The sequence below is a fragment of the Amia ocellicauda genome, chromosome 9, assembly GCF_036373705.1.
Source record: "Amia ocellicauda isolate fAmiCal2 chromosome 9, fAmiCal2.hap1, whole genome shotgun sequence".
Classification (NCBI taxonomy): Eukaryota; Metazoa; Chordata; class Actinopteri; order Amiiformes; family Amiidae; genus Amia; species Amia ocellicauda.
Genome location: NC_089858.1, coordinates 5,386,496 through 5,404,940, shown reverse-complemented (window position 1 = coordinate 5,404,940; position 18,445 = coordinate 5,386,496). Strand labels below are relative to the sequence as shown.

The following is an 18,445-nucleotide window of genomic DNA, read 5'->3' as shown; positions in this document are numbered from 1 at the left end:
CTAGTAAGACATCAGATGAATTGTTATTTAAAGGACACCACATCAAGGCCAACCCATCAACTGCATCAGTGCAGTATCCATAGCAACAACGCCCGGTTTCTCACGGTGCTTATTACTGGCGCAGCTCGGGCATCCAGGCCGAGAGAGAGACGTGTCGGGAGGGCGGGGCTTGTGGCCTCGCAGGGAGGGGATGGGGTTTATACCGAGCCGGGCGGCGGGCTGCGCGCAGTGGAGGGAGGGCCCGGGTGGAGTGGCTGTGTCGGGGATCTTGCTTCGGTATCCGTGCTGGCGGTGAGACTGGGGCGCCGTGGATTCAGTGCAGGCGCGGCGAGCCGGGAATCAAACCACAACAACGCCGAGCCGCTTCACTCCCCGGCTGACAGCCGAGCCGAAGCCCAGGACAGGGTCGCCTGTTCGGTACACAGTCACAGCGCTGACCGCGTTACGTTTGCACAGGAAAGCCCCTGTTCACCCCCGTCCTGCCCGACTGCGCAGACAGACTGCCCGGTCCACGCCGCGTTAAACCAGGTAACACCCGCCGGCCGCCGCGCTGTTCGCTTGTATTGCATTTATTTATTGGATTTTGGTCATTTATTCTTCTTCTTGTTCCTGTTATGATTGCAGATCTGCTGACATCGTCCAGGCAATTCACAGAGATGCTGAACCAATACAGAATCATTAAGAAAAATTTCCAAGCTCCAGATTAAAATCGTCACGACCCCCAATGCTCCAAAAATAAACTCACTTTATTTTAGTTTGACGTTTATTTTATTTTATTTTTTGTTCATTTTTAAGGATACATCCACCATTCTTATTATTGATCTATTATTTATTGGGGCATTCAAGTGAGATTTTAACTGAACTGACACGGGACTCTCTCGTCAATGGCGTTTTTAATGAAGAAGAAGAAATTCAAGTTTCAGACCCACTTCACGCTGGAGGAGCTGACGGCGGTGCCGTTTGTCAATGGGGTCCTCTTCTGCAAAATCCGCCTGTTGGACGGAGGGGATTTCGCCACATCATCTTCCAGGTACTAGTGGTGGTGGTGTGTCATTCGTGGCCGTCTGACTGGTTATGGTAGTACAGGTTTAATGCAGTAGTTGGGGTAAGAAGGCTCGGTGTCCGGCTGCCGAGGCCTGCTCTGCCGCTGCTGCTGGAGGGCGGCTCGGGGACTGCGCTCTTCCTGCTCCGCTGCTGCCCGTGCTGAGCTCCGTAAGCCTTCCAGCGCAGCGCGGTGCGACCCGCCTGTCTTGACCAGGTGTATCCAGGGCGCACCGACTTATTTCCACTTTGATTGAGCTATTTCACATCCGCAGATTTACAGTGTTTCAAAGCGCGATGCTGATGTGTACCTGGCCCGAGCCACGCAGATGGAGTATTTACTGATGGGTCCGGTGATGACGGGACACCGGAGAAGCGCATCAGGCGTATCTGTAGTCCCAGCGATCCGATGAGAGCCCGGCTGCCGGGGCCGCTTCCCCGCGGTGTTGCGTGTCGGGTCACGGCTTGTGCCGGAGCATTTCTGCTGCGTTTCCCACGCAATATAATCTGTGCGTGTTTGGTAAATAGTCGGCGTGTTATGGGAGCCCGACTCCATGGCTGCGGATAAACACCGGCTGCCGGTTCCTCCGGGCGCTGCTCTCTGTGCTGCTCGTCCCGGGGTTCAGTGGCAGAGGAAGCGCGGCTTACCAGCCCAGCCGTCCATCAGCAGCGCGTTTCTCCTTCAAACAGCGGTGTGATTTGCGTACCATTTGTTTAAAGGGATGCATTTGCATTTGGTTACCGTGTATTTTTTCACAACATGCGACTCGTTATGAAACTACAGGCACCCGCCGCGATGCTGGCACAGTTAACCCTTATACTTGCACTTCGTTATAAAGAAGCACATAAACAAAATACATTGAAGTACCATTTACATTTGCAAACCGTATAAAATATAGATCTAATTGGATCCTTCTGTTATCAATGTTTTGAACTGGTATTTGCATATTCAGGAATAGCCCTAAACTTATAAGTGTTAAGAGTCATATTAAGACATAGCACAGTATTACAGATGGTAAGCAGGCCTGCTAACGCATCAGTCTCCACTTGAGACAAGTGACATGATAAATATCAAACATGTAATCCACATGATTTGTGTCTGTTACCAAATAAAACCAGGAAACGTTTTGGAATCTGCACAGAGGCGCAAATAAATGCATAGAAAACATTTTGTTGAGTGACCCAGAAAATGTATTTTCTTCCCTACAGCAGTGTTCCAGTTGGGATTCACTTTGAAGTCACTTAAATAGTATATGATTTATATTTAATGTAAATAATATTAATAATTAAACTGAAGATTCCACATTTTAGGCTATCCAGGCAATACAAATATATTTTTCTTCAATTACCAATTGTGCTAAGTCTTAAATTGATGATTTTTCACATTTAAAGTATTGCTGCTTTTTACAATATATTAAACAAGTAAAAAACTTAAAAAATAAATAAATAAATAAAAATACGAAAACCATAAAAAACGAAACGAAAAAACCCTACCTTCGTAATAAAGTCTCATGTCTCAATCAATTTAACTGTAAAATGCTTCATTCTGTAATATCTTACAATCCATAACTCAAGTAATTGCTGTGGCTTGGAAGGCACATTACCCAAGGCAGGGGTACGCCCTACATGGGACACCAGCCCATTGTAGGGCAGAACTAACACACACACACACACACATACCCGTGACTACAGGGCAGTGTAGAGTAGCCAATCAATGCCAGGCCATGCGGAGAACATGCAATAACACATGAAGACGTGTAAAACAATACTTTTTGAAAATGGAACGGTTGTCCTTTAGCCTTATTCATGTTTGACTGCAAGACAGAGACCAACAGGCTAATGAAGTGGAAATCAAAATGCACACAGTCATGTGAATTGAAGTAGCCTAAAGGTTTTGGTTGATCAGTTGCAGACATTACTGCTTTCCAGTTTTGTGGCATTTCAATAAATTGTTCAAACCTCTCCCGGTAGTAAGAATTTTCTCTAGATTAAAGAAAGAAACCTGCAAATAAACTAGATCTGCAGTTTGGGCTATGGATTTCATTGTGGTTTGGGGTTCATTCATACTGCATTTGATTAGATGGTAATAAAGCACTTAATTATGCCATTAAAATCTCCACCCTTGATTTGATACATGGGGATTAACGATGCTTTGCCTAATTTTCCTTCAGTACTTGTATCTATGTAAAGATGACCTGGCAAAAGCGTAAGTAAGTGTTCTTTCAAAAGATGGAAGCATGTGCCCATGGCAGAGACTTGCTCAGGTCAGCGCACATGAGCGACCTGCCTGCAGTCTTTCCGGTTGTGGCTAAGCTTGGGATAAACATATCTTTGGAAGGACAATTAAATGGCTTGATGACTTGTGGGGTGGTCAGTGAGGTCCCCTATTTAAAGTCCTCCGTGCTCTTGATGTATCGTGCAGTGTGTACTGTGCTGGATAACCCTGCTCGGGGATACTGCCAAGTCTTTTGTTATTGATATTAATCGCCACCGCATTCTCTCACCACAAAGACGGGGCTGTTGGCCTTTACAGAAGATCAGGGCCCAGCGTGATCTCTGTTCCGGGATTCGGTCACCGCACAGCGTACTGTACACCTGTGGTAAATCTACTCCTCTCTTGTGAAATTATTAGCCCCCAAAAAATAAACATACAGCAGATCAAAATAGCTTTCCTAGGGGTTCAGCCAGCCAGTCATGATGTATTATGTTGGGTAGTCCTGAAGTCCTTGAATCGAACTAAGCTGTTTTCTGCGCAGTTAGCGTGTGTGTGTCGGTGTTGTGAAAGAAATGCAGATAGGGTAATTGCAGGCCTGATTATACGTTTTGTCTTTCTGATTTTTTTCTAATTTGTATACATTTGTTTATCTGAACAGTGCAACATTAGTGTGGTATTTCTCCGAGCTAAAGTAATCATTTCGGAATGCTGCTTCACTTTGCTTTGCAAGGCGGGCTGTGTTGATGAATTCCCTGAGGCTGGTACGTTCTTCAGCATCTTCCATTTCCCCCCTTCACCTCTGTTCTTTCAACCCTTTGAACATGTCTGCCTGCTAGTAATTAAGAGAAACATTTAATTATATTTTTCCACTTTCTGTACAGAAAATGTAGGTATGCCTCTTGGGCATGCAGAATACCGAATAACCTTCCCTTTTGAAATCTGCATGCATTTCACATTTGAAATGCAGTTTCCAATTTGTTGTGTCTAGACTGTTTGTGACTTCTATTTATAGGTTTGAAAAATACAGACAGCAGTTGAAAACTGCCCCAAACTGAAAATAAAATCCTCCCCGCTATAACGGAAAGAGCCCTTTAATGAGAAATGTAAAACTGTGTCATGCTACTGTCTGGGGAATACAAATACAGGCTTTCTTTTCTCAAAGTGTGTCTCTTCACCGGCTTCTGATATTTTGCGCTCTAATCCTTTGGTTGCTCAGTCCGCCTCACTTGGACAGCAGGTCCTGTTCTGTGTCGAGATCTACCCTTCAGTTTTCAACCAGATTCTCAGGGGCATGTAATCCGTTCCAGCCCAAATTGTTGCTGGATGTTAACTGATCGGGCTGTGTTTATTGGCTCACCTTTACAGAACCGTGAAAAAGGTTTAGTTTCAAGTAATTCTCTGGACCCTGCTGAACCTACTGCCACTTCTTCTCCGGTTTACTTTAAAATTACACTTGAGAAATTCTATTTTTAAATGGAAGAAAATCATTGGGTTTCTTAATAGAGGAAGGCCATCCTAGAATACCCCCCCTCCTCAAGTCAGGAGGGGGGTTCATTTGCAGACACTGCCTTCTTGAGCAATTCTCTATTTTCCTTCTGGCAAGGCTTCACCTTTCAGAAAAAATGTGATCAAAGAGCATCATCTCGGCACAATTAAATCATCTCTGCAGGCTTCGAATGCGTTTTGAGGTTAGGCAGGAACATTTAGTGTGTGAATAATGACTCTTAACAAGCTGTTATGTTGCATCAGATTACAGCATATTTAAAGGCTTCATTTAGACATTTTAGTCCGGGTGTTGTGCTGAGTGTGTATGAAGTAAAGATGAATGTAGGTACTACCCTGCAGTACTGAATTACATCGCAGTTGCAGATTCACTGAGACCTTTGTCTCGCTTTATTAGAAATGCTCTGAGGTGCTTTGTTGATTTTTGAATTTTTCAGTTCTACTTTCTGTAAAGCGGTTTACCATTATTATATAATATTAGTTATTTTCTGCTTCATAAAACCACCTTAATATACCAATATTTATAAATCTGCATTTGTTCAATTCCTTCTCTAACTTCTTTCCCCACAATCAAGTAATTGGTCTTAATCACCCTTAACCAGTGCGGTTTGTGTGTGTGTATGCTTGCATATCAGAAATACTGTTCCAATATTAACTGAATTAATGTTGTATACTCCATCATTAAATGTTTAAATCTAAGACTGTATGTGACTGCTGTCACCAGCTTTACCGAAGATATGAGAGAGAAAATGCAACTTAACCATAGTCACTTACCCTTCTGGTTTCTGTGTAACTGTCTGTCGTGTAGGCTAAGCACTGTTTTGCATACAGATGTCATGGGGATAACAGTCCCTGCGTTTCCTCTTATGCACCCTGTGCTATACTGAACTCTAGGTTAATAACAGCTTTGTGTGTCTACCTGCATCCACACAAACCGGCTGTGCTGACTTCACTTATTTTAGAAGAACTATACTGGTAATTTTGTATGCACCGTCTCCAGTAGCACAGAAAAAAAAGTGTCTAAAAGGAAGAAAGAGAATATAATCTGAACATGAAAGCTATTATCAATTATATATTCGGTTCTAACATAGGATTCATATCTCCCTTCTCCCCTGTGCTCACTTCAAGTCTCATGGCTAAAGAATACCGCTGTGTATTCTCATCTCTTGGCATGCGTTCTATAGCTTCCTTTGTCTATCTTTGGTCTGTTCTTCTTTCTTCTTTTCCCAGCTTATTGCCAATTGAACATTTTCACTCTCTCAATTATGTCACATACTTTAGTTTGTTCTTGAAATTTGATTGCCTTACAAATGAAATCCATCCCATGTTCACACTTCTTATTTCATCCATAAGATCTCCATATGTGTTGATTTGCTGTTCAAGGTAGATATAACTTTTGACATCTTCGGTTATCATTTGTTACTTACATTTTCTTAGTTTTAACATGACTTTGTTCTTACTCAAGTTAATTTTAATCCAGTTTTCTGACTTGCATCTGAGAGTTCTTGCAAACATGACTGTCCTCAGCAAATAGTATGTTGTGAGTTTTGAAGATATTGTTACCTTGACGTACTCCTTTGCAGATCTTGATCTTATGAGTATCTTGCTGGAGTCAGATTGTTGACGTGGCATTGTTGTAGATTTATTTAATAAGATTTATATGGGTCTTCTAAAATGTCTCGTTTCTTAGACCCCAAACATATGTTGTCTATCTATCTTGCAATGTTCTTTCTACAGATTTGTCATGGTTTTTATTTTTACTGTCTGTACTCAATACGTTGGCAGGCAATTTGGTTTTAGCCTGGTACAGATTGTTTTTTCTTTTTACGAGGAACAGTATAGAGAAAATAAATATATTTTAGAATTCTACCCCATTCAATTAAAAGGTTAGCTGTGTACTTATTGAATTAGGTTTTATTGCTTTCTATATTTCTGTCGTAGCACTCTGCAGTATAGAACAATGTTATTGTATGATGTAATGTTTCAAAGGTCCCTTGTGAATGTCAGTCTCAATAGATGAAAATGTAAGTCAAATTACATTAAATAATCATAATAGCTGTTTTTTTTATGGTTTGTTTTTTTACATAAAAGTTGGTTGGTTTCTTGATCTGGATTAAATACCCATTGGGGGTGGGGGGGGTCAGTATCCGTGCTGTCGGTGTCACCCTTCCTGGAGTACAGCAGCTGCCCCCACTGCGGCCCCCGTGCCAAGCCCCACTATTCCTAGCAGCACACTGCACGAGACAAAGTGAGAGTGTGTAAATAGACGAGGGGAGGGGGGTCTGGGGCTTATGTCATAGTGCACTGCATCTCTGTTTGTTTACACTGAATGATCCCCCCACCCGGGGCTGTGTTCATCAAGCTGAGAGAGGTATTGTTTGCGAGGAGTGGTGAAGGGGTGAAGCAATGTCATCTCATCAACAGGGTGGCTTTTGTTTCTTGCAGGACCTCGTGCCTCCTTATTTCTCTTTCCACTTTATATCTTCTCTCTCCCTCTGCTCTATATCTTCCCTTTCTCTCCCCTCTCCAGCAACCTGTATTGTTAGTGGCAAAGAGGTGCTCAGCTGTGCAGACTGAATAACAGGAAGATGAGGCATGCTGACAGTCCTGATTAATGTATGCCTCTATCTGAGCATTTTCTGCTAAACAAATGGTCTGCTTTAAACTTTATACTCACCAGTTGCAAGTGAGGCAACCTGCATGGTCTCTACAACGCACTGGAGCTGTGTGTCAGTGCTGTTCACTTTATTCCACTCCTCGGGCCTCTCCAGATCCCTTCGCCTTCTCTTCCAGGTGACATCACACACTTGGCTTATTTTTAGAGCTAGTTCTTCTGTTTTACCCTGCAGGAATTTCCAGGCCTGGGATGCATAGCAGTGTTAGGGCTCACCACAAAACCTCCTTCCAATGATCTTACTGTCATTTAAGACCTTTTAAAGGGTTTTGAAAGGTTAACCCATGTTTTTGCATTTAATTTGTTACTCTTGTTGAATTCCTAAATGCTTTTTAAAGCCTGGCTGAAACCAAACTGCAGTTTGAAGTCTGTACTAAAAGGGGAACATGAGTCTTTTTTATTTGTTACATTTTATAGATCATGTTTTAAGGTTGCAACAAATGTAGCCTAACATTTGCAGATATAGTTCCCAGCTGATAATGATTTATTGCTCCCTTAACGTGAAGAATAGAATTGTGATTGAATTCTGTCAAAGCAGCTATGAAATATGTATGTGTTGCCATCTTTGTACATAAATGTAGATTTTCACCAAAAGAACATTACTGAAATATTTTCTTTATATGCTGTAAGCTTTTAGTCAAGCAATAATATAGGTTAGGACCATTTACTGCTGTTATTTGGTTGTAGTAACTGTAAACACCAGGTTGAATCCGTGCTGAAACCCAGGACTGATTTAATTCGTCATTGTTTCACCTTTTCAGTAAACTAGTTTTGTTGCACAGCGTCACTAATAGCATCTGAAAGGTGACTGGTTTCATTATATTAAGGCCCGTGCTCTTTCATACAGTCACAACGTGGTTGGTCAAGGCAAGTAGTCCATAACAGGACAAAAGAAGCAGAATAGGAAGTCTCTCTTATTTTCATTATGCTTTGCTTGGGAAGATGATTCAACTCGCATACTTGCGTCACATTTCTCCAGCCAAGTGAAAAATCTAAACAAAAAAAATGTACCCCAGTCTGGACCCTGAACCAAGTCCAAGATGTTTAATCTATTAAAGCCACCCATGCTACTGGATGTTTCTAAAGATGTTGAATATTGCTATCCATTATAATAGTTCCCTTATTACATACTGGTAATTCATTGTCAGTTGTTTCTGTAGGTATGTTACTAACAAGCATCACACTCGGGAGTAACTAGAGAGACAAAACCCTTGTGCTTTTACCAGAAGGTGCAAGGGGTTTCTTCTTGTTGTATAATTATCTTAAACTGTGGCAACTAAGAACTTAAATGAATCTCTCTTTCACACTATTATGAAACACACCTGTGTTCTTTGCTAAATGAATCTAGCATTTATTTTTATTTATTTTTTCTCCTGAGCCCCCAAGGTGCTTGTTTGGTTGACTTTGCAAGCTGTGTTGCTTTGCTTTCTTCACAGGCCTCCAAAGGTTTTTGGCCTCTTGTCACTAGGTGTTGCAGCATGTTTCAGTAATTACCTCAGGCATGTTGCTCTGCACACCTCTTGTCATATTTCCACCTTAAAATAGCAGATTGTCAAACCTGTCAAATAATATCTGTGCTGTATACCTTCTGTTGTGCTCCTAGAAAATAAAATGTGTCTTAGGGACTTAAGGGAAAGTGTTGCAGCCAAACTGTGTTTCAAAAGTCACCCAGGGGATATTGAAAGCCCAGTTAGAGAAACAATTGAATTCAAAGGAGGGCATAATAAAGCAGCAACTGGATGAAATTCTGCAATGGTTTTCTTGTTTTTGTTTTTGTTTTTACATAATGGAGGACTCCTAGACATCTTGCTTGTTTTGTTTCTTTTTGAGCTCTTCAACATGTTATTCATACCTAGAACTATGTGTAAAATCTGTGCATGCCATTTTCTGTCATCCGTGCTCCTTCACTTTCATTATTAGTAAAGTGTTGCAGTTTCATGTTGAACTTGCAGTTGTTCATGCAGTGAGTGCAGTACCTGAGGTTTGAGCATTTAATATGATTGCCTGACACAGAACGAGAAACTTTTAAAGTGTCCTTTTTCTTAAGTGCATGTTTTTGTTTTGTTTTGTTTTTCTTCTACAGTGTGATTGTTTTAATGTATAAAAGCAGCTATATTTTATAGTTTCAGTGATGCTGATGTGATTGTAGAGTTGGTGTATTTCCATTCCTTTGTAAAGGGAAGAAAAAAAAAAAAGACATTTACATTGAAACTGTTTGAAGACGTGTGCAAGTGGGAGTAAAGTGTGCAGCTTGCAAGTGTGCGTTTCTGTGAGGGTTCAGTGTGAGAGGATGTAGCACCTGTGGTTTTGATAGTGTGGTTTTTGTGGGGAACCATAAGCATTACATGTGTGAAGCTATTGATAGGGGAGAATATAAATACATTTCCCGTTGTTGTCAAACTGTCACGTGATCTGTTGCTCAATCAGTTCATTTTCCTTCTCGGCAAAATGTTCCTGCTATGCAGAGGTTTTTGTGTTTCAGTGAGTGAATCAGTGAGGATCTTTTATTTCACCCTGGAAATCTAGTGCTTTAAGACTAACCAAGAGTTAATGTTATACCAAGGTTGAATTGTGGGGGAAAAGATGCAGCCGTCATCTTGAGAAGCCATTTAATTTGTTATTTTAAGGCATTGTTGTTGAAGAGGGAGGCACCGAGACGGTGGAATTAAAATATTTGGAACCTTTTGAATGCTGAGCTGGATATGCAAGTGTTCAGTTTTTTTTATATATACTAATCTTGAGTATTTTCAAATAATCCATTATAATTGTACCATCAGGTTTAACTATCCAAATAGTCACTTTGTCTTGCTAATAAGGGCTGGGTTTTAAATAGTTTGAATACACCTGCATGCTTCCAGCCTAAGAAATGTTTCTTTGATTGATTTTAAGCTGGATTGCTGAAGAATGAAACCTGTTTGAGTTGCAACTTATTACTGCCCTAGTGCATCTCACCACTGGGGAATAGGAACGAGAGAGGTGAGAATTTAATAATACTTCCGATTTAGATACAACACTGAAGGGAGATATTATTATATAGTGCGAATGCAAAGGGGTTGCAGGTCAGAATTCGGCTGAACTAGTTAGTATGTAAGAATGTACTTCGCTGAAGCTTTGGGACAGTTTCCTCTTGTCAGAGTCCATGTATTTTAACTTAAGTTAACCTTTATTCATAGATTAATTTATTTAATAAAATTGCTGACTTGTTAATGGAAAGGTATTGTAGTAATAAATAAATACCTGAAATGAAACCATGAAACATTAATCGATGGTTTCCCAAACCTTGATTAGCACTAGTCTTGTATTATACTATAATAACAAAATAACATTTGGACAGTCCAAGACTAGTGCTTATCTGGCTCTGTGAAACCACCCCTAAAAGTATACATTATTATTCAGTGAAACCATTGCAAAGGGAATTCAGTTTGAAATTGCCTGACATCAAAAACTTCAAATACTAGTGAATCCTTCATTTTGATCAGACTTAATACATAATTCACAATAAGCCTGGCTCTTGTTAATCCTCATGCCTTTAATTGAAATGGCCTGTTCATGCTAATTCTGGTTTTTCTTTAGAGGGAGCTTTAAGATGTGTCTTTAAAATATACATTTTTGATGTCTGAAACTGTGCAGCAACCTTGACCATCCCAACCCTTTTTCAAATTTGAATTCCTTGCTTGTTTTTGTGTTCTCTGTAGAATGGTGGGTGCAGGTGCAAAGGGATAAAAGATCCCATTGAGTTCCATTCAATTAACCTGTGATATATAAATTCTAATATCTTCTAGTATTGTCCCACTTTTGCCATGTTGTGATGTCACTGGGCCCTGCCTTTCAGTGTAATTGATCTGTTCATGTTTTGATTTCCCAAAATTTTTGTATCACAATATCAGGATTCGGCATCGCCAGAACGTTCCTGGCCCCGTTCTCAATGATGTGTACATTCTAAACTTTTCCAATTTAACATGGTTAAAATGATTTTTAACACATCTTGAAATCTGCAAATGTTAAACATACTATTTCTCACTCTGCACTCTGCACTCTGCCAGCTCTACTTCGTCCTAGCCCTCTTTCTGGAGGTAACTTGCTGTGTAGCCTGTTCTGGCCCCTGCTGAGAACAGCCTGAAACCCCTCCACTATGACCTGCTGACACAATGCAGAGACTCTCAGAGCAGTGTGGGGCCTTGCCTCTGCAGGTCTCCAGTAGGAGGGCCTGAGACGAGGGATACAGGGTGCTGGATATGGTTGTATTGTAAAATGTATTATGCCTTGAATTGCACTGTATTATTGTACTGTGTATTGCTCTTATATTTTGTAAGTCATCATGGACAAGGGTGTCTGCGAAGAAATAAATTACTAATAATAATAGGGGACTGTTTTCTAGCACAGCTCTGCTGGAGGGAATATTTTCTAACTCTTTGTTTTGTTTTCTCAAATGGTGTTGGGGAACTGTTTATGCATCAAAGGATTTGTTTCCCCCTAACTTTGCATCAGCCTTTATTAGTGCTCTGTAGAAGTGATACATACTGTGTTCATTAGGGGATGAACCCCCATCTCCCTTTCTTATGGGCCCTTTCCCCGTCTGGTGGGTATCATTCTCTTATCTGTTGTTGGGCTGCTTTTGGCTTTTAAATTTTTTATTCAAGTAGACTTGGCTAATCCCAGATACGTATTCCAACAGATCTGGTTTTCTTCATCCAGAACGGAGTGACCTTTTCCATATGGATGATCTAAGCTCTTAAGATAAAGATATGAAGCCAAACAGACAGCTGTGGGGAATCACTGGCACATTGCGTAGTGGACAACTTCTTGAAGTCAAGATTGATGGGGGGGATCAGCAGTGCTGGACTTGTGTTTTGTACAAGAGCCCAGGACTAGTTCTCCTTATCACTTTCTGTTTAAAGATGTGTGCAGTCTATTTTTTTTAAGGTTATTTTCAAGGCAATACTACATGGTACGCAACTCAACGCTATATCACAATTATGTTTCTAACATGCTTTGTGCTTATCTTATCTCTTCAATGAAGGCAGCCCTGACTGGGGTATATCTGTATGAATTCCTAATTAAGAGGCGTGAGGGAATGGATTAAAACCTTGATGCTGCTAGTGGGGATTTGCTCTCTTTTTCTGGGAGCACCAGTGAAGGAGAAGGCCTGTTGTTGTGCTGATCAGACGCTTCTGAATCTGTCAGTCCCACACCAACTAAAACAAAAATAAATAAGCACACCTTTTTGTTGTTGTTCAAGGTTCTATTGTAAGTAACACAAGTGTTGGCAAGATTACAGAATTCTCTTCCTGTGTTCCATAAGCATAGGTTTTCACTGTGCATTCACTGTGATTGCATGGGGAGTGGAGTTTTCACGCTCAGAGAGAGATTAACTCAGGCTGTTGGCCTTTATTATAAATAAATCCACAGTTGTGTTCATTTTAAAATGTTTGTTTTCCTAATGAGATAAGATAATGAAGTGGGCAAGTGTCACACAAAACTGTTGATCCTTTATGACATGGAAAATGATCACAGAATAAAGCCAGCATTCCACTTCCCTAAACAAAGGTGTGCGTAGAGGCTGAGCACAATGAGGTTGTTACAATGAAATATAGATAGCCATACACTGTAATGAACCACATACAGAATATAAATAGCCTAGTTTATTTTTCTGAATTAAGTGCACTCTCCTTGTTGTAAGTTTATATTACTTACTGAAACTGTGGATCTTTTCTTATTATTTCAATTATGAAGTCTGAGTTGCCATATTATCTTGATGGTGTAAAGGGGCTTGCTAGTTGGTCCCATAATTTAAAGACATTTTATTTGTATGAATCATTCCATCTTTTTAACATTAAAAAATAAACATAGTTTGATTTCTTATTGATATTCACAGTAGTCAATTGAATTGAATCATAGAAAATAATGACTGACTATGATATCTAATGCTCCGTTCCAGTGACCCAAGTAGAAATATGAATACCAAACTTGACTGAAACAAACTGATGGCAGATCACATCTCAGTCTTGGATGCTTGTAATTGGGAGGTTTAAAAAGGCATTAAAAAAACAAGTACAAATGTTAATTACCGAATGTTTTTTAATTAGCCCAAGACTGATCATTGTTGAATGTGTTTATTTAAATCCATAAACCCATTTGCCCACTGCATATCGAAGCAGGACTAGGCTCCAGGCCATGAATTAGCTGGTCAACAGGAATGAGCTTAGTCCTGTTCATGCGGTTTGACCATCTCCCCATCTCTCAGCACCATTTATCACACTATTATCAAAGTGGAGAATTTCCAGGACCTTAAATTGGAACAGCTTAAAAATCTTAGCCAGCTCTCAGACTAAATATGGAGAGAAGGGGGGCGTAGGACTCCATGGGGGAGAAGGGATGAAATATTGAATCCCCTTCAGACTCCTCTTAACGCAGAGGTGTTTGCTGAATGAAGACAGATTGCTAAAGAATGGGACCCGGGTGAACTGCAATGCATTACTGCTCTAGTGCATCCTGCTGCTGGGGCATAGCAATGAGAGAGTGAGAATGTAATCATGCTTCCCATACTTGGGGGGGGGGGATACTTTATAACAGTGCAAATGTTACATATTGTTAACTTGTATAACAGAAATCTTGTAGACCATAGTAACAATAGTTATAGACTGAGGTGGGAGGCATTACATGTAATGAGGTGCAGGCCTAGAGTATAGAATAGAAAGCACACAACATAAATTAAACACACTGATCTTTCATGGTGGTCTGTGTCATGTAGTGATCAAGTGGTGGTAGAAGAATGACAATAATAGTACCTACAGTCTAAAACAGCAAGGTGTTTTATTTGATGTACAATATGAACTTGATATATATTTTTTAGTTATTTTTTTTATGTTTACTAATACTGGTAGAAGTTGAGCTGTTTTTGTTACAAAACCATTGTATGTGAATAACACAATCTGAATGGAGCTCAAGTCCTGTTGTAAAGAAGGATTGTGAAGACCAGATGTCAGTGGGTGCAGTGAGAGAGTCAGGCCGTTAGTAAACTGGGGGGGGATTAGTGGTGGATATTGTGTCCCTGTGGAACACATGGCAGGGCTGTGAATGAGATGGCAGAGCAGGGAGAAGTATAACAGTCTCCAGTTGGTGAGTTTATTTTAGACATTTCTTCCATACTTGCTGCTGCCTATCTAGTGCATTAATCTGATACAGATCCTCAGGATGCCAGCTGGTCTAATATCTCACCACTAGAACTGAAGAATTAGCATCTGTACACGGTCTTAAGAGAAACACTTTATCCCCTTTACATAGTTTTTTACAACACTTTACATTACTCTGATCTTTAAAGTCTTCTTTTCTGAATACCATCAAATAAGAAAAAATGGTTTATGTGGGGCCCAAGAGAACTTAATTGAAACAGTGTAACACATTTAAAGTACAATGTGAACAAATTATTACCATTGTTAATACATAAGCATATACTTGGTAGGTGCTATTGTTCCTGCTGCTTTGATGATCATGTTGAACCATTATGACATGGGGTTTGAGATTCTGAAAATGATACAGGATATGAGTCAGAATTCCACTTCCCTAAACAAAGGTGTTTACAGGCTGTGCACAATGATGTTTTTATAATGAGAAGTAAAGCCACACGCTGAATTGAAATAGTTTATTTTTGGTTGATGCCTATATAGCAGTCATGTAAGTGCCATTTTTTTTTTCTGTTTATCCTATTTGCAGAGTTTATTGCTCATAGTAAGTGTTGTAGGCACATTTGGTTTTCCAATTCTAATAGTGCTTCTTCAGAGTGCTGCCACCTACTGTGGTTTTCAGGATGTGGTGGTTGTCCTGTGGAAAGTGGAACATATTGTACAGATGTTTCCTCTCCATGGCTCAAAATTGTGAAAGAAATGGATGATGCCAGGAATAATTTATGTTCATCTGTTTGTGAACAAGAATAATATGTTCTGGTTATGTGTTTTAGTTTGAAATAAAATTTTTCTTATTCTCCTTTAAGATGAGTGTTGCATAGAAGCTGTGAAGAATATTCTTTTGCAGGATAACAATGTTTCAAAGAAACGTTGTCCCCTGTAACAATATTTTGATGAGTAAACAGGTTACACTAGACCATGTTTGATCTATTTGAAAGACCGACTAGTGCAATTGTGTGGTTTCACAATACAGTTTTGCAACACCAGTCTGACGGGCAGAATCTCCTTAATGTGTTCTCAAATGAGTTGATTCCCACAATGAGTTACATCAATCTAAGGTTTAGCAAAAGTATAATTCCCACCACAGTTTCCCAAGGGAATCAAGTTTGTTAATGCACTCCAAACAATAACTCGGTGACCTGGGAACTACCCTCTTCTGTATGGATAGAGTCCAGCTTAGTTTTCACTGGAAAATTTTGAAAATTCATTCAGAAGGGGCTGAAATTTGCACTGGATGACTAAAAAGGACTTTTTTTTTTCTTCCCTCGGTAATGAACACTACTTGTCCCCGGCACTCTCTGTAGCTCATTCACATTCAGGACATGCTCCCTCCAACACATAAACAGCTTTTGTGCAGCCTACTGTAGGCCCTGATTGTCCCAGTTTATCCAGCGGATCTGCGAGATGCACAGAGCAGAGTCTGAATAGAGCAGAGACTTAACAACCCTGGTACACAATGAAACAAGGCAGGTTCTGTTGATCGCTGCCCCCCTGACCTTAGCTGGCTGGATATTCTAATTTCCATGGTCCAGAAAGCAGGACTGAGTTGCATGGTTCACTCTAAGAGTGCTTTATTTTTTTTTCTCCTTTATTGCCAAGTTGGAGAAGGCTGTGGTAAAGATTTGAATTACTATCAGTCTGAACAGGATAGCAGTAGACTCTTATCAGTCTCAGTTTTCACTGGTTCTGCATAGCTTGTGGTCTGTCCAGCCCGATGAATGAGGAATAAATTGGCTGAATTTTATTTCTCGGTCTCTTTCTAGCAATGGCCTAGGACACCACATACAAGACTGGGGTTGCTTGTATAGTTTAAGGACATTCAGTGCTGCTGCTGGCAATTTTACTAAACCGTATCTGATGGATTACATACTGCTCCTATGGAGATATGCACCCCCCGCCTCTTATAATGAGATCTCTGAGAAAGCTTGGCGAAAAAGCTTTACTGCACTCCGTGAAATTAAATAAATAAAAACCCTATATCACAGTCTTGCATGTTAATTGGGTAATTAAACGTTGCTTAGCAAAGCGTTAATAGGAGAAGGAGCTCGGTCAATAGCTATTAACAAATTACTTTCTATTGATCTCCTCCTCCTGTCCCTCTCACTTCTTTCCTCCCCTAACAGTCTGATTTGCACACATGCTGGTAAAGTTATTTGTGACAAGACGCTGTAAGTATTTAATATGGTGCGAAGTGTGTGTTGGGTAATTAAGCTTTAAAATAAAAAATATATTTTGTTTTTTTTTGACCAAATGAATTACTTCTAACCAGTTGCTCTCACAGACGCATAGTGCCTTCTTTGATAGAAGTGTCCATAGATAGGAAATCTTGCTCTGTCACACCACCATGTTTCATCAAGACTTAATCAGCAGATTTCCACATTGAATGATTTTGAGATTAACTCGGACACCAAGACTGATTTGTGCCATGAGGGCAGAAGATTGTGATGGGTCTTGTCAGAATCATCCAGGTAGATTCCTTCTGGTTATTCATGTTTTGTGGATAGTAATCCTGAAATCAGTATCATGGGTAGAAAAGATTCCTAAAATCAGGGTTCCCAGTTCCAGTCTCGGAGGGCTGCAGTGTCTTCAGGTTTTTATTCATCTGAGCTCTTTATTGACCAATTAAAAAAACATTTCCCAGTTCTTGAAGGAGCTGCCGTTTCCCAGACCTCTGAATTACCTGCTCGATTGTGGCCCTCCTGGACCAGGAGTTGTATCCCCCTGGCCTAAAGGACAACGTTATCCATTCCCTGATATCCTTTGATGTTCCTCATCCAAAATGGGAGTTGAGCTATTTGCACCCTGCTGTACACCCGTGACTATGGGAAATGCACTCTTTAAAAATATATACATTTTCCTGTTTATGGAAGTGGCTCATGCTACAAGCAGAAGGATTTTGAAGCTGGACATTTGTGGTTTCACCTCCTGTTGGATGTTTGTTTTTTTGTTTTTTTGTTTTTTTAAATAGGTGTCCGTGTCATAGAGCTTGTGAAGGTTTTGTAATTTGGGCTTTAATACTGATTGAGCAGATGTCTGATTTTTATCTGTAGATTTGAATTGAGTAGAATGGAGACATGTTTCTGCATAGGAAGATTATACACCATGGTATTTCATTGTTAATTTCCTCGCTGCTTGAAACTATCCACGGACTTCAAAAGTCATGGGTGAGAGGGAACCCGTTGCAACTCCAATCTGATGCATCCGGTCGAAGCCCTTCACTTCCTTTCTGTTTCTGATTAACTTTCTTCCTTCTAGATTACTGGAGTTTGCCCTCCAGTAGCTGTGGATTTGTTTGCTTGTTAAAGAAACATCAACAGGCAGGCAGATAGGCAGGCAGTGAAACGTTTAAGAAATTACTGTAATACCAGGTGATTGCTGGGAATTAGATGAAAGTGAAAATAAAACCTCTTGTAATTTTGCACAGTAAGAGATATGAGTTTAAATCGCTGTGTGGATTTGTCGTTTGATAGTTGTGTTTATAAAGCCATCACAGAACATAACTCTACTACAAAGTTACTGATTCTATGATGCATATCTGATATATAGTAAGGTCTTCATTATGAATGTTTCTCAGATTGTGTATAGCGACACAACATTTTCAGCAATCTGAATCTCAATGATCATATGCTTTCATTCTGACACCCTGTCCATTAGGAGTCTGTTTCACATGGCAAGATTACCCAGGGTGCACCCTATTCAGCATTTCTAATCATCTTGTAAATCGTCTTCCCAATCCATAATAATGTCTGTCCATAGCCTGATCTCTTAACATTTACACCCTATTGTACTTGTAGTCTAAAGTGATCAGAATAAAGAAAATATATTGAG

At 40.2% G+C, this 18,445-nt stretch overlaps 1 protein-coding gene across 1 annotated transcript in view; it reads left to right on the top strand.

Annotated features, from left to right (window-relative positions):
- The first annotated feature begins 233 nt into the window (after positions 1 to 233).
- LOC136758442 (early estrogen-induced gene 1 protein) overlaps positions 234 to 18,445 on the top strand; it is a 70,231-nt gene continuing 52,019 nt past the window's right edge. The window contains exons 1-2 of the mRNA XM_066712796.1: positions 234 to 528; positions 625 to 1,030. Of these exons, the coding sequence (XP_066568893.1) occupies positions 885 to 1,030 (146 nt within the window). The 5' untranslated portion in view covers positions 234 to 528; positions 625 to 884. The remainder of the gene's footprint in view (positions 529 to 624; positions 1,031 to 18,445) is intronic.